This window comes from Epinephelus lanceolatus, chromosome 20 (genome assembly GCF_041903045.1).
Source record: "Epinephelus lanceolatus isolate andai-2023 chromosome 20, ASM4190304v1, whole genome shotgun sequence".
In the NCBI taxonomy this organism is placed as follows: Eukaryota; Metazoa; Chordata; class Actinopteri; order Perciformes; family Serranidae; genus Epinephelus; species Epinephelus lanceolatus.
Window position 1 is genome coordinate 28,185,507 of NC_135753.1, and position 16,996 is coordinate 28,202,502.

At 41.5% G+C, this 16,996-nt stretch overlaps 1 protein-coding gene across 1 annotated transcript; it reads right to left on the reverse strand.

The window, feature by feature from the left end:
- Window positions 1-58: 58 nt before the first annotated feature.
- Window positions 59-16,133, reverse strand: dcaf11 (ddb1 and cul4 associated factor 11). The gene is made up of 15 exons (XM_033638994.2): window positions 15,933-16,133; window positions 15,384-15,600; window positions 13,692-13,819; window positions 12,038-12,156; window positions 11,697-11,761; window positions 10,425-10,525; window positions 10,078-10,224; window positions 7,412-7,466; window positions 6,944-7,012; window positions 6,613-6,670; window positions 3,853-4,038; window positions 3,469-3,622; window positions 2,878-3,030; window positions 2,564-2,670; window positions 59-1,337 (listed from the first exon to the last, which is right to left on the reverse strand). The coding sequence occupies exons 2-15, from the start codon at window positions 15,584-15,586 to the stop codon at window positions 1,260-1,262; spliced, it is 1,623 nt and encodes a 540-aa protein (XP_033494885.1). The 5' UTR covers window positions 15,587-15,600; window positions 15,933-16,133; the 3' UTR covers window positions 59-1,259.
- Between the last annotated feature and the right edge of the window lie 863 nt (window positions 16,134-16,996).

Below are 16,996 nucleotides of genomic sequence, written 5' to 3' on the forward strand. Positions count from 1 at the left end.
TAACAAAGTAATTTTCTCTCAATAGCAGCAGCAAACACTCAGGCGTCAGCACGCAGTGTTACATTGAAAGAAAGGTTTTATTGTTACTGTAAAACAGCAGTCTGAGAGTGAAATACGGGTTTTGATATAAACACCTGAAAATTGCATATTCAGATCAGTGTGTGTTTTTTATCCACGCACACATCCTCAGTCCTTTCACTGAGTCTTGACCTCAACATATTATCACACACATTCAAATCTTTTCAACAGATCACAGATTTATATTAGCCGACAAAATTACTTTTTTTTTTCTTTTTTTCGATCGACTCAGGGCTTGTCTTTACAGAGTTATGTGCTGACCCAGGATCATTAATAAGACCTCAGACTATCTCTGTGTCTAAATACAGAGCGTGCCTTTAGACTTGAAGCAATCTAAAGAGGTTTTGAACATAAAACACTGAGTATGACAGTCATCATTCTGGTCATCTTGGTGTGCTGGAAATGTCCGACACAAGGAATTAACCACCAGAAAGCCGCACTTTCTGGTGGCCCAATGGTAAACTCAGAAAAGTGACATGCTTGCCAGGTTTAGGAGTCATGATTTAGGGCAAGTGGTAAATAATATACTGGATTATTACACTTTAACCAGTCCTTAAATGTGACTTTGAATGTGACAGTCCCTTAAACAGGAACTAGCTCAGGTAATTCATAACAGCAAAGTCCAAATCAGCACGCTGATAACTATCTAAATACACTCCCTGAATGCACATACCATTAAAGTACTATACATTTATACAGAATTATCATCGTTACTTTCTCCCTGCAATATCCAACATTGATTTCTCTATATCTAACTTACCATTAAATTCCAATAGCTCATTAAGTAAGTGCAGTGCTGAGCGTTTCCAGCTTCAGCACATTTGGGTGAAGTGCTTCAGGCCAGATTCAAAAGCTCTGGCCTGTTGACTTTGCGCGAGACAGTGAGGCAAAAACAAAAGAAAAACAGAAATAGGCCGTCCATCTGTGCCCTCATCTGCACAATCTGACAACGTGAGGCTTATAATACCTTCCAAATGAACACTTCACAACCAAGCTATAACTGTAAATTATTAAAATCCAGCATTTAATTTAAAAGATATTGAAGTCTCTCCCAGTCCTTCTGAGGTTATTGCCTTCCTGTGTTAGGGCCAGCCTCGCCCGTTCTGTGATGATGTCACTTCCTCCGACATCTTTTCCTTTGCCTCTCTTCTCTCGCTGTCTAAAAGGTCTTTCTCCTGTTGTCAGTCTCTCTCGCGCTCTCTCTCCTCCTCTAGTGGATGGGTCTGTCTGTGCTCCCACATTCGTATGGCTCCGTCCCACTGTGGAGAAACAGAGGAGGATGAGGAGAATGATCAGAACTACAATGACCTGATGCTTTTAAAGAGTTGTTAACTGCTGCTGCTGCTACTGGCCTCCCACAGCTCTGATTTGAAGTTTCCAATATTAAAAAGTAAAAGCGTCTTCTCGAAAGCCAGTTAGACTTTCATATTTACATAAAAAATTTTATTTCTTTTTTATTTAAAAAAATAAAAAAAAATCTGTAACTTTTACAAAAATGAAAAATAGGTTCAAATTTAAACTTAACACTAACTTAACACTATTCAGTACAGCTGCAACAATCAGTCGATTAATTGATTAGTCAATCGAAAGAAAATTATTCTCCAACTTTGTTGATAATCGATTAATCGCTTCAGTCATTTTTCAAGCAAAAATGTCAAACTCTTGCTGGTTGTAGCTCCTTATATGTGAGAAATTACTGCTTTTTTGAAAGTAAGTAAAGAGACTTTGGATTTGGACTGTTGGTTTGGCAAAAGAAGTAATCTGTAGATGTCACTTTGGGCTCTACGAAATTTTTCCATTTTTCTGGACTAAACGATTAATCAATTCATGGTGAAAATAATCAATGATGACAATAATCGTTAGTTGCAGCTGTACTATTCAGGCACTTTGCTCTGAACTTTGTGTCTGAAAATGCCTTTACATATTTGTTGCCATTTTTGTACTTTCATCCTTTGAAAATCATCAACATAATCAATTAGTGGCTGAAGTTTTCCAATCAGGCATTTGCATATAAATTCACTGAAAAAGCCAAGAAGATGATGTCACAAGAGTGTCTCAGTACACTGCAAACTTTCAACATCTTAGATATTGCTGCTGTAGAGGGCAGAGAATTTTGAAACTCAGGACATTGGGATCCAGCTTTAATGCTTTCTCCAGCTACGAGTAAACAGTCTGGTTTTCTCTTCAGCAGAGAGAGAAACTGCTTAAAGTACAATTTAATACAATATACATTTGGAGCAAGATATATAAAATACGCTCACATATTTCTGTAAATGATTCATTTGTTTCTCTTCAATTACCAGAACACATATCAAATTCTTTTAATTCCACAGTACCACATTACTGGAGGAAACACTGTCTGGTTTAATACCCCTCAATAAAAACCTTTTTACATTTTTTTTAAAAAACACTTTAATGTATTATTTATGAGCACAAGCTTTTACACGACGACTCCAGTTGAACAGTTTGCACTAACAGCACTCACAGAGCTGCTGACAATGTTGTCCTCATACGGGTGCCAACTGACGTCCCTCACACACGCCTCATGGCCCGACAGTCTGGAGACCACTGTGCCCGTCAGGACGTCGTAAACTGGACACACAAAGAATTCAATATTTTTAGATACTGTATATCATATCCGTTTAATCACTCTTGTCTGCATCCAAACTGCGTTAACTTTCCACATATAAATAACTACACAGAGAGTTAATTGGTGCTGGCACGTTGCGACGCAGTTACACAACATGGGGCCGACACCCTGAGTGGAAGACACAAAATAACTACACATTGCATACTCACTGATGATTTTGCCAGTGGAGCAGCCAGAGTAGATGAACCTCTGTCCAGTGCTGAACTCTGGAGAAAAACGGCAGCGGATGAGGGTGTGCAGAACGCCGTGACCACGGTAGGTCATCACTGAGGTGTCGCCTGTCAACTTGTGTCTCTTCAGGGCTGAAAGAGACAGAGAGAGAGAGAGAGAGATCATTTACAGAAGAATTTTTTTACCTTACATTAGTTTGGTACAGTTTACTAAGACATACAGAGCTAGATTACATCTTTAACATCTATAATCAGGTGAAATTTTTTTATTCTCGGCTCTATCTCATTATCCGATCTCCTATCCTTCATCTCTCCTCTATGCCGTCCCTCCTCTTTGACTTGTAATGCTAATCACTCATTTCTCTATGCATGGTTTTAATACTGTCATATCCCCTTACCCTCGACACACACACACCCACAATTCACCTCTCTGTCATTGGCCTTCTCTCCCTTCTTTTATAACGTCATTTCATCTTTATCTCCTCCTCTTTTCTTCCTCCATGAGACCTCTCCTCCTCTTGTCCTCTAACTTCTCCTCTCCTCCCTCCTGACTCCCTCTCTCCTCCTCACCTCTCTGGGGAACCTGCTGCCAGCGGTAATCCCAGTTTTGTTGGGTGACAGCCAGGCGGGAAGCTGCCAAACCCTCTTTGGGTGAGAACTTCCTGACGTCCCAGAGCTTGATGGACTGGTCTTTCGAGTTGCTGATCAGGTAGCGTGCGTCACCCTGGCGCAGTCATGACAAAGGTAAGGAGGACCATATTTAAAAAAGAAAACAAATCTCAGGATTAGACCAATATACTGCACTAAAGAAACACTGCAAAGGGCTTATTTCAGCATTTAATTAATCAACTTCCAACCAATCATCAGTCAAATCCAACTACCCATGAGGCTTTGGGTAACTTGTCATTGACAGATTGATAAAATACCAGCAGCATTCCTCTCCTCGCCCCCCACCTTGCTGTGGATGAAGGTGATGCCGTCTCGGTGGCCGGCCAGCTGTCCGACAGGCTGCGGTCTGTCCTCCCGCAGCGTCCGTCTGTCCCACACCTTGCACAGTGCGTCGTCGCTGCCAGAGAAGAGCAGCTGGGATGAGCTGTCGGCGAACGCCACCGCATTCACGTCGTCCTCGTGGGCATCAATCTGACGAGCAGAGACGCAAAAGAAAGAGAGTCAGTGTTTCTGTGTGGTGTGTGTGCAAGCCAGTGAGGGTGTGTGGTAGATTGTGTGATTTCCTTTGTGAGACACAGTGTGTAATATACATGCTTGTGTCAAAGTGTCTTTGTCTCTGTGCTTGTGCATGTTTGTGTGTATGTCAAAGTCGTGACAGAAACAAAAAATGCTGTGGAGTGTAGAGCATTAGTAGAATCAGAAAGCTAGTCCAATGTTATACTGTATATTTCCTGTTTGATTTATTGGCAGACACATGTTTCTGCAAGATTGAAGGACACTGAAGCTCAGACAATTACATTATCAAATCAATACAGTGCTGCAGCAGATGAGCAAAGCACTGCGACAAACAAGCTTTACAAGTGTGGCTTCACATGATGCATGACTTAACTGTAGGGTTGGGTCCCTAAGGTATGCTTTCCAATACCATCCAAAATACAGACACTCCTCTTTCTATTAAACTGATACATAGATGCTGTATTTAAGTGATGCAGTGTATGCCACCAGAGGTCAGTGTCTACTGGTGGAACAGGTATCTGAGCTGCAAATGGTGGGGATAACTTAAGAGGACTGTAAACAGCAGAGAGACGGTGGGGAAAAACAGCTTATTTTCACATCTAACTCTGAATTAACAGTTTATTTTTGATCCCCATCTTGGAACCCATTGGCTTCCATGTGACGACGATAAAGCCTCTGGGGGCAAGGGGCCAATATTTAGGGCTGATCCAGTGTAGTTAGAGGATATCTGGGTCAAGTCTTCTGTGCGCCGGTTAGAAACAGATATCTGCATATGACTGCAGATGCATTTGAAAAAAGCTTACATAAAGCTAACTCATCGTCAGACAATAGCCGATGGGTTCTCAGATTGCATTAGGCCAATGCATTCTGCCTGTCCACACAGACTGTGTACCTGCTGTTCAAACATAATTTGTTGGTACTACTCGGACTACAACCATAAACCTGAACACTTCTGATAAAAAAAGCTTGTCTCCTTGCCTACAGACTCTACACATGCAGAATCTGTTTGTAGAGATTAATTTCGACCGAACCAAAGTTTGTGATTGCTGGAACAGTGGAAAGACTAAGCAAGGCATTTTTGGTGAGTTTCATTTTATTTATTTCGTGTTTGAATGTGAAAAGTCTATTTACAATGAATAAACAAGGCAACTCAGCTAGTCGTAGAGGGAGTACATTTGTATTTCTCGGTTTAATAAGGAAAATAGGTGCATGAATATTGTGGAACGTAGCAAAATCGCTGCATAGGAGTGGGGGGTGATGCCGGTTGTTGTTGTTTTTTAACGCTAATGCCGTCATATACAATATACCCCTGAGAAATGTCAGGAAAGTAAGGCGCTATTAAAAACCACCCAAGCCTGGTTGACTGAACTGATGTATACCTCTATGAGAGTTGTTGCTGTGTCTTTTGGCGCGTCATTCCAACCACTTGATGACACACACACTGCTAATACAGTCATGAAAGTAATGCTAAAATCACAGCCAGTAGGGTAGACAATGAGGCAGACCCTTTGTTATATTATCCAATACATTTAAAATAATTTTCAACCAATTATCCAATTACACATGTGCACCCATTCATGATTGACATTATGAGCGTTTGCCATATATCTTTGTCCATTTTGACTCTGATAAAGACACAGAAGTATAGAAAGGTTAGTCTGTTTGCGCAACTAGAGGCTGCAAGTCAGTCAGTGTGCTACAGTCCCTTTTTTCCCCGCGGAAGTTCTCTGTCCTTGAGCTGAGAGGCACATGATTTAGCTGCATGCTGCTGGTAGATGCACAGAGAGCCGCTTTAAATAGAGCATTTGTTGGGGACTACTTTCACCCACTAATTTGGTGCTCTAGTGACTATTTACAACAGCAGAACGGTGTATGTGGGATCGACTCAAGATAAACTACAGCGCCAATGTCTGCTGTAATAAAGGAGTATGTCACCCTATCTACTGTGTGGCTCATCAGTATGTTTTTAGTATTTGTTCCGCACAACAGTGGAGCTTTATGATACAAAAGTGTAAGATATATAAAGCTGTGGCCACAGGGGATATATGTCAATGTCAGTTCATAGTTGGGTTTGGTCTTTTTAGATTTGTTAACAAAAAAAAATGTAGACCACCATCAGATGTGTCCATTAGGTGAAAAAATACCAAAAATGGGCAAAAGGCACAAGTTCAGACATTAAGCACAGACACACTGACGCAGAGGTAATAAGAGGGACAGAATGAGAAAGTGCATAAGACAGCGGTGAAGCAGATGGTAGAGGCCAGCGACTGACTTCTACACAGAAGGGGGTTGTGGGAGGAGGAGGGAGGAGGGTTTAACCCCCCTGTCCCACTGCAGGGTGGAGGTGGACACTACAGGCGGCAGGGTGGGTGTGAAACATTGCGCAAGCAGGCACACTTTCAGGTCTGCTAATGTCTGGCTCACCTTGATTGCAGGATGGTGCACAAAACAGACAGGAGTGGATGTGACTCAGAAACGGTAAAGGTACAAGTGGGCCCACAAGCAAAAACACAAACAGCAAACACTAACCTTCAACGTTCGTTTATTCTGCTCAAGATCAAAAACGTAAAGGCAGCCATCATTTGCTCTGAAAGGAGAGAGGAGAAAGACAGAACACATTCTAATTAATAGGTTAAATGCGACCGATCTCGCTGGTCTGAGCGTGCTTTATATTAAATAAAGGTGTTTTATCTTCTATCTCATTCAAGTGTTCACAAAACTGGCTATATGACGAAAAAGTGTATTCAACTTCCACCCAGGGAGAAAGGAGTGCTTGAATTAACATTTCTGAGAGAGACTTCAGTCCTGGTTTCAACTCTGTCAGTCACTGCCTTGAAACATAAAAGCAAATTGTACTCACCCTCCCAGGATCTCGTTGCCATCTGTGGACGCAGCCAGTGAGAACACACAGAACCTCCTCTCATCTGGACTACAAAGCACAACAGCACACACACACACACACACAAGCAAGTTGACACTGCAGCAATAGCACCATTATTGAATCACAACTACACAGTCTACTGTATGTCATCCCACACCAAAAAGCTTGATGAAGGCACGCATCACCTCTTAAACAATGCTATTGTTAGGAGTGCTGTGAGTTTAATGGTGGCGCTTTGTTGAAATAATGATCTCTCCACTTCACAACGTAACACACACACACACACACACACACACACACACGGCGCGAGAGGATGGATGTTGAGGTGACAGGTTCTGACAGCATCATTCATCCAGGTGGTAATGAAGGGAGAGGAGGGCCGGCTGGTAGGGAATGATAGATTACCTGCTCCGCAATGTTATAAGTTACTATGAGGGAAACACTAACTTGAGGTCCAAGGCGGTGTGGTTTTCACTGTCTCCATCTATACTGCACAAATGAACTGTGGGAAAGACACAGAGACAGAGAACATGTGAATAAAACAACACTCAGGTGCTACAGTATCTATTATAAGTATCTGGGACAATTACTTTTCCAATGTGTGGGCAGGAATTTTCAAAAGGAAATTAAATTCTTGAGAACATTAATTAAAAAAAAACAAAACCCTAACCATTAAAGGGGCAGTTCACCCCCAAAACAAAAAGACATATTTTCGATATATGTCTGAATTTCTGCTGCTCGCTGGGGACGATGTAGTTTAGCTAATATAATATATCATATATATACAGTACAGGCCAAAAGTTTGGACACACCTTCTCATTCAATGCGTTTTCTGTATTTTCATGACTATTTACATTGTAGATTCTCACTGAAGGCATCAAAACTATGAATGAACACGTGGAGTTATGTACTTAACAAAAAAAGGTGAAATAACTGAAAAGATGTTTTATATTTTAGTTTCTTCAAAATAGCCACCCTTTGCTCTGATTACTGCTTTGCACACTCTTGGCATTCTCTCGATGAGCTTCAAGAGGTAGTCACCTGAAATGGTTTTCCAACAGTCTTGAAGGAGTTCCCAGAGGTGTTTAGCACTTGTTGGCCCCTTTGCCTTCACTCTGCGGTCCAGCTCACCCCAAACCATCTCGATTGGGTTCAGGTCCGGTGACTGTGGAGGCCAGGTCATCTGCCGCAGCACTCCATCACTCTCCTTCTTGGTCAAATAGCCCTTACACAACCTGGAGGTGTGTTTGGGGTCATTGTCCTGTTGAAAAATAAATGATCGTCCAACTAAACGCAAACCGGATGGGATGGCATGTCGCTGCAGGATGCTGTGGTAGCCATGCTGGTTCAGTGTGCCTTCAATTTTGAATAAATCCCCAACAATGTCACCAGCAAAACACCCCCACACCATCACACCTCCTCCTCCATGCTTCACAGTGGGAACCAGGCATGTGGAATCCATCCGTTCACCTTTTCTGCGTCTCACAAAGACACGGCGGTTGGAACCAAAGATCTCAAATTTGGACTCATCAGACCAAAGCACAGATTTCCACTGGTCTAATGTCCATTCCTTGTGTTTCTTGGCCCAAACAAATCTCTTCTGCTTGTTGCCTCTCCTTAGCAGTGGTTTCCTAGCAGCTATTTGACCATGAAGGCCTGATTTGCGCAGTCTCCTCTTAACAGTTGTTCTAGAGATGGGTCTGCTGCTAGAACTCTGTGTGGCATTCATCTGGTCTCTGATCTGAGCTGCTGTTAACCTGCGATTTCTGAGGCTGGTGACTTGGATGAACTTATCCTCAGAAGCAGAGGTGACTCTTGGTCTTCCTTTCCTGGGTCGGTCCTCATGTGTGCCAGTTTCGTTGTAGCGCTTGATGGTTTTTGCGACTCCACTTGGGGACACATTCAAAGTTTTTGCAATTTTCCGGACTGACTGACCTTCATTTCTTAAAGTAATGATGGCCACTCGTTTTTCTTTAGTTAGCTGATTGGTTCTTGCCATAATATGAATTTTAACAGTTGTCCAATAGGGCTGTCGGCTGTGTATTAACCTGACTTCTGCACAACACAACTGATGGTCCCAACCCCATTGATAAAGCAAGAAATTCCACTAATTAACCCTGATAAGGCACACCTGTGAAGTGGAAACCATTTCAGGTGACTACCTCTTGAAGCTCATGGAGAGAATGCCAAGAGTGTGCAAAGCAGTAATCAGAGCAAAGGGTGGCTATTTTGAAGAAACTAGAATATAAAACATGTTTTCAGTTATTTCACCTTTTCTTGTTAAGTACATATCTCCACATGTGTTCATTCATAGTTTTGATGCCTTCAGTGAGAATCTACAATGTAAATAGTCATGAAAATAAAGAAAACGCATTGAATGAGAAGGTGTGTCCAAACTTTTGGCCTGTACTGTATATCAAATTAAAAGGTAGCTAAAAAGGTAAACCATATTTTGAAGTTTCTACAACCAAAAGCTGATGCCTGGTTGCCAACCTGGAAACAACTTTTAAAATTAATGTTGAGCCCTGTGAGAAGCAGATAAGCACAGATGATCTTTGTCACCTTCCAAGTGAACTGTGGTGCGGTTTGTTAGAGAAGACATTTCAAACTAAATATAGGAAACAAGCCCATAACATAAGTGTTTATAAAAGGCATGTTTATGACACATACTTAAATAACTAAACTGTGCTAAGGTGAAGTTACAGTAAGTGGAGTCCCATTTTTTTTGTTCCCACTACAGCAATAGTAAAATTCAAATATGGATAACATAGAATTGGCTCTTGTCCAGGCAATGACTCTGGTTAAGAAAACACTACACTGTCACTCAAAGAGCACAGAACTCCGCCGAGGCAAAATGTCCTATCTCACAATGTTAACAAAAGTGAATAATAATTCATGTATCTGCCCCATGATTCGAATCCACTCTGAAATTAAATAGGTTCCCACTTGGCCCATGCTACACCCATCCACTAAGTGTCATGAAAATCGGACCAGTACTTTTTCCGTAATCCTGCTGACAAACAGAAAAACAAACTGAACCTACAACATAATCTAAAAAACTGCATAATATGCTGATTTCATTGTATAGCATCTTAAAGGTTCATTAGCCTTACTGTAGTCAGACCAGCTGGAGTAGAGCACATTCTGTGCGTCGGGGGTGAAGCAGACGTCCAGCACACTCCAGCCCACATCACGAGCCTTCACTGTTCGCCGTAAGTTAAAGCGGCCCCTGCTGGTGTCGTACAAGCGAATGTTCTGGTCTGCAGCGAGCAACAGAACAAATGTGATGTATGAGGAATTCCAATGTCAGCAATACTTGTCTGTCAATGACCACATTCTGTATATGACACTACATGAATGGCCCTGATGATTTGGTGGTCTACACAGTTTTAAACAAACACTACCAATCAGACCTGATTCAGTTCCCCTGGGCTCTCATGTTGGATCTTGGGTTATTTACCTTGGCAGGCGGAAAGGAACATGTTGCCATCCTCGCTGTACACTCCACAGAAGGCTTTCTGCTGGTACGTATCCTTGTGGGATACATAGTTTGGCAGAAAACTGCGAAGGAACAAGGGTCGGTATCATTTGACGGACAACAGCATGAATCTTCTCACAAACATCACAGAAAATATACAGTAATCAGTCACATGGAGTCCAATCTTCATCAGGACCATTTTTTGAATGCACCACTTTTCTGAACTGATTGAATTTTATTCTTTCTCTGAGTCACTTTCTGGTTAATCTCTCAAGACAGATTCTGCAATTTACATTGTAGAATCTGTCGGCAGCCCTGTGTGAAAGACGACTACAGAGGGGGGGAGGGCGGGGCTTTGAGTTTGAACATGCTGCGCTTTAGCCAATCACAATTGAGGGGGCGGGGCCGAGACGTGCAGGTGTCCCCAGGAAATGTGTACCTACAGAAACAGCAAGCTCCGCGTCCATAGCGACCGCTCCACCCAAAACGCCGTCTCGTCAACGTGAAAAAAATATTTTTTCCAGCGGGATGTCTTAGTTACAACGTGATTGAGCTAACTGGAGTAATTTCATGTCATATCCGACAACAGGTGGCTTTTAACAGATGACGTCCTGATGTTAGTTTTGCTGCTGCAGTTAGCTGTCCCTGTCAGCTGCAGCCACTGATGCTTTCTAGACATTGTGATTTCCCATAACTGAATAAATACCACACATAGCAACACAAAACTGCTTTGCTAGCTCAATCATGTTGTAACTAGGATATCCACTGGAAAAAATATTTTTTTCACAGACCGTTTAAGTTACTGAGTTACTACAGACACCGCTAACGGGGCTAACAGCTAACAGTTAGCCCAGCTAATCTACGATAACCATGTTATTAATTACAACACGTGCACACAGAGATAGTAATGTTTGTTCAATCATTGTGTTTATAGACTTTACAAACATCAGATTAGTCTAAACGGTGATACAGTGACGTGAAAAATGTGATATATATATAGCTAAACTCTGCTGGTTTTCTACCTGGAAGTATTTGTAAACAACAAGGATTCCCTGGGGGCACCGCTGGAAGTGAAGGGGTTGAGTGAATCCCCGAGGCCCCTGCACTTCCGTTAGTCGAAAAACTACGGGCAGTGCCTCCAGAGGTAAAGAGGTTTTTTTTTTTTGTTTGTTTTTTTACCGATGGATTTCCAGATTGCTTTCTGGTAATCTGCTAAATGATATTGGAAATGTGTGGAATTTAAGCAACACTTACTGTGTGCGGATACGACTGCACTCTCCGTGAGAAAAACTGGAGCCTCTACATCTGCCTTGTTCTCTCTAAAAAGCAAAGAGTTCATCAGAAAAAAAACATCAAACCGGTCAACATTAATTGGGAATGAAACTGAGAAACACACACAAATGACTCACAATATTTTAATATTTGGACATACTGGGTTGATGTTAAAGTAGAGCTCTTAATTATTTCACAAATTTGTGGATGAAACTGATGACACTTCATTATTATCATCATCTTGCTCCATTCTTACTCCTCCAAATTAGCCAATTGCATTCTAGCCTACTGCTGGCTTTTAATTTGTATCTCTGTGGTCTGACCTCTGTAAGCATGTGGGTGAAACTGTGTCGGCCTTTCAGGCAAGTGGAGCCAGTGGCCAGCAGGATCTGTGTTCGGATCTCACTTTGGTCCACTTCATGTGTGTCAGGTTGGGCATCCACTAGGAAGATAACACACAAACACACAAGAAAGAAGTCTTGGTATAAATTACTAAGATATCAAACTTTAAGAACTTGTTGCTTACGGTATATGTTGATTCAAAAGCCCAGCGTGTGAAAACTAGCAAACAATGTTCCTTCTTCATAATGGAGACGGACATAAAGTAAGAAAATTTAAAAAAAAATAGTGGCGACTGCAGAGGCTAACAGCTTCATTTGAAACAGAATACATTATAAACGGGCCATTGTTTATTTTTCCCTCTGTGTTTTTATATTTTTACTAAAGTGAATGCATCGCTCCGTCATTTCAAACTCAATACTTCCTGTATCTGTTCCAAATTAAAAGCACCTTATAATTTTGGTTGAGAAAATCCCTTTATTTTTTCAGATTTTGTGTCTAAATGACCAATGGGAACAACTTTTAAAACTGGTCCAATACTGAGCCAGAGCACCGCAGCCGTCAGTGGTTGCAATGTAACCACTCGAGGATGTGCAGACGGTCATCAATTTGCGTCCATAGAAAGTGCTTGTTTTTGCTACTGACCGGCTCAGATTATTACTCTAAGTGTCCGCCAATATTTTGGAAACAATCCCTGCAGAAATAAACCTTTTTGCCTCAAATATCAACATTGCCAAACCTACCAGGCTCCATTTAAATAAACAGTAATTTTATCATTGTAAAACACACCTTCCAGCTCGACAGAAACACAATGAAACTCACAAAAAACATCTTGTTTCATATTTTCACTGTTCTAACTTTCACCAACTCTGGTTTGGTTGAAATAGACCCTTAATTCACCGAGTTAAATGTGACAATATGTTGGCTCTATGCACGCTAAAATTACTGTTTATATTTAAATGGAGTCTGGTGGCTTTCTTGATAGTGATTTCAAGGCCCTTTGTGGTTAAACAAAAGGAGCTTACTCTTAAATAAAAAAAGTCTATCTCTGTCAGGATCATTTACATAATGGTGTCAGACACACAGAATAATAATCCGAGTCTGTCAGTGACAAAAACAAGTGCTGCAAGTGCTTTAACAGTGCGCAAATGCCCGGAGTGGTTACATTGCAGCCTGTTTCATGGCTGGAGGCTGCTAAAAATGTTGTTTCCATTACTAACTTAGACACTAAAACATGGGGAAATACGGTCTAGGTTGAAATATACCAGTCACATTTTAATTTTCTCTTAAATAAATAACATTTATTTTAAATCTTACTGAATACAAGACAATAGCATCACTCTTACATGATTTACGTCTTTAATAGAGCAATACTGACACATTACTGGCATAGATTCATCCTGTTTCTGCTACTGGGTTTTGGGTGGATTCCAACTACGCAGAATACAAACACCCAGAAGCACACAACAGCCAAAACACTGCTAATTAATACAGCAAGTAAATGTTTTGTTTTAACAGACCTCCATCAAGTGTGTATGGCTGTTGTAGCTGATTTGTTTCAGCGGAAGATTAAGCAAGATACAATTTATTTTTTTTATCTCTTTGTCTTGACAGTGAACAGTACCAATAGGAAGTTACCTGGTGGATTATAGCGGTCACCCAGCCGGCCCTCCCAGGCACCATCGCTGTCCTCATCAGAGTCAGAGTATGACTGGACCAGCTGCAGCCCTGTGGCTCCACTGCCATGGACCAGTCGGACCTGGCCCCTGCACATACAAACACCACGTTAGTTAAACAACCCATCAGTCTACCATCAGTCTAAATGGTGATCCATGGTTAAATGAATCTAACTCTCTACAGTGGAGAAAGATCTTACTTCACTAATACGTGAAATACTTATTTGGAAAACAAAGTAGTCCAGCAGAAGCCTGATGGTGAGACACCAGCCTGCAAACAGGCTCCTGTGCTGCGATTAAAGCTACAATCATGTAATGTTTTTCCAATGAGCAGCTCCACTAACAGGGGGATTGGTGGTTCCTTCAGGGTAGTTGAATGTTAACTGAAGTGAGAAGTAAGAATGCTGCGTACTCATTTAAACTCTTCCAGATCCTGGTATTTTTTAGTTCTAATGTTGCTGCTGTGTTATTACTAGAGGCCCCGCTGCTGTCATGGATCACTAACAAGAGCTGAAAACATTTTTTAGAAGTGTTCGGAGGAATATTAAAAAGTTTCCCAGCCACTTTAACGGCACAAAAATCAAACTGGAATGAGGATAGGAATTTCCCAACCTCCACTTAGCTTTACCAGCACTGGAATGTAATAAGATGTATGCTCTCTTGCCACAGAGGTAAAAACTCTGCAAGCTTTTCCTCTGCTTTGTGCCATTTGAATAGTGTCCAGATACAAGGCACCTTCACAGCAGCTCATGTTGATGTGACAAGTGTTACTTCTTTCCAGTGTAAGTGGTCTCATGTTTGAAATATTCATTCATTTATTAATTTTCCATAGCTAGTTATCCTGTTAGGGGTCAAGGGGGGCTGGAGCCTATCCAAACTGACATTGGGCAAAAGGCGGGGTACACCCTGGACAGGTCGCCAGACTATCATAGGGCTGACACACAGAGACGGAGTCACCAGTTAACCTGCAAGTCTGCGGACTGTGGGAGGAAGCCGTAGTACCTGTAGAAAACCCACGCTGACATGGGGAGAACATGCAAACTCCGCACAGAAGGGCTCCCCACCCCGGGTTTGTACCAGGAACCCTCTTGCTGTGAGGCGACAATGCTAACCACTGCACTACAGTGTGTCTGTACCCTAATAATCTAAATTAGATCAATCAATTTATGATCATATATAGATTTCAAGAGATTTAAAGTGAGGAGTTAATGTTGTGTAACATGATTTGATTCACCATACGTTGCCAGAAAAATAGAAATTCTGTTACACTTATGTTAGGTGATATACAGCATATTGCTCAGCTATTGTATTGCACTGCATCCAACTGGGTGTTTCTATTGTCCTGGTCTCTTGCTGCATTTCTGCGTCTTTTAGCGATAATCACTTAGTGTCTCAGCTATCTTCATAGGGACTGACTTTGACACAGAAAAGACTGTTTTATCTTTGATGTCTGAGACAACTGGATTTGTGACGCTATCCACTATGTACAAATTTATTATGTGTCAATTCTGTGTATCTCTCTTTTGAGTGTGCATATTTTTACTGTATTTTAATTTTTACTTGACTGGGAGTTTTGCACAAGACTTTCACACTTGCTCTCGGGCAAATGGCAAATAAAGATGTTCAACTTAACACCAAAATCCTCCCAGCTCACCTTCTCAGCAGGTAAGCCAGCACTTCAGCTAAGTCAACGTCCTCCTCTGATGCTGTCTGTCTGTCTCCTTGCTGCCTGTCAGCCGTCCTGCGGCCTCGGCTGCTGCTGCTCTGGTTCGTGTCTGCTGCCTCAGACTGCTCTGCTGGGTTGCCACTGGAAGAGCCCCTTCCACCAGACATCCCAGAACTGGACTGAGAGCCCATAGACTGAAGAGGGCCTGGCAGGGGGGAGCAATGTGCAAGTTAAAAGGCAGTTTTGGATTTACCTGGGGGGAGCCAGGTGGACACAAATGCAGTGTGTTTTGACGATGGACAGAAAGGAAAAGGGAAAGCATAAGTAAGGTAATAATGGTTACAGTGTTTGCTAAACTGACATTCGCTCGAGCCATTTTACTTTCACTAACGTTACATCAAATTAACGAACAGGGTGTTCTGCGAAGAAATCCGACAGCATATTTGCGCTGTAATGTTACATCAGCTCATCATGATCAAGATGCAGAGGTTGATATTGTTGAGCTAGCTAATGCTAACGACTTTACGGCAACATTACCGTTTGACTCTCAAACGGTCTTCTTGACAGCTCGTCGGTCCAGCTCTTTGTCGTTCCGGTGTGAACTTCACAGTTTCCCCGACGCGTAACTTCCGCGATATCTAACGTACAGCGCTTGTAACACAAAACAACTGAAGTTTGACAGCGCAGTGTTTGCTCAGTGTGCTAGCAGTGTCAGTCCGTGAATCGCCATGTTGTTTACAAAAGTGTGAAAAAACCCTGCGCGTGCCCCTGCCCTTTCGCCGTCACGTGACCAGCCGCGCTGACGCTCCTGCCAGCTCCACTGACCAAATGTAACTGGAAATCAATAACGCAGTTCAAAACACAGGCTGGCAGTTTTATTTAACAGTGAACTATGGCTGCTATTTACTATTTAACACACACATAAACAAAACGAAATAAAGACCAATGTAAAAACATGCTTTGCACAAAGCAAAAAATAAAAACAAATCAGAATCACAATCAGAAATACTTTATTGATCCCCAAGGGAAAATTATGACTCGTTACAGTCGCTCCGATGTAAAGAATAGAGAATTATAAGGAGTGAGAATGAGAGTATGAAATAGAAGTATGTAAATATAAAGTAATACAATAGAATAGAAAAAAAGTGCATTAAGAATAAAAAGAAATTTTGCATTATGCCACACTGTTTATCACTAGAACTTAAGATATTAAAAATATTAAAGTAAAATATATATTGTCACGTGCTGAGGCTGTAGGTGTGAAAATTAAACTACAATATATACATAAGTAGAATAAAACAAGAATAGAATAAGGGTAAACATAAGAAATATGTACAGTTATGTGCATTGTATGTTTAATAGATATATACATTCAAGAGTTAAAGAAAGGCATAAACAAGCAAGACAGACAGAACACATAATAAAATGTCAAACAAAATTCATGGGCTATTAAAATTTAATGCATTTTGCTCTGAGGGAAAGTGATCTTCTTCTCGTCATGACTTTGAGGATGTCACACCTAAGAGGCCATTGTGATACCTTGTCTGGGACTGCACTTGGTTGAGCAGTTGTTGTCTAAGGCACCTCAGCCCAGATGTCCA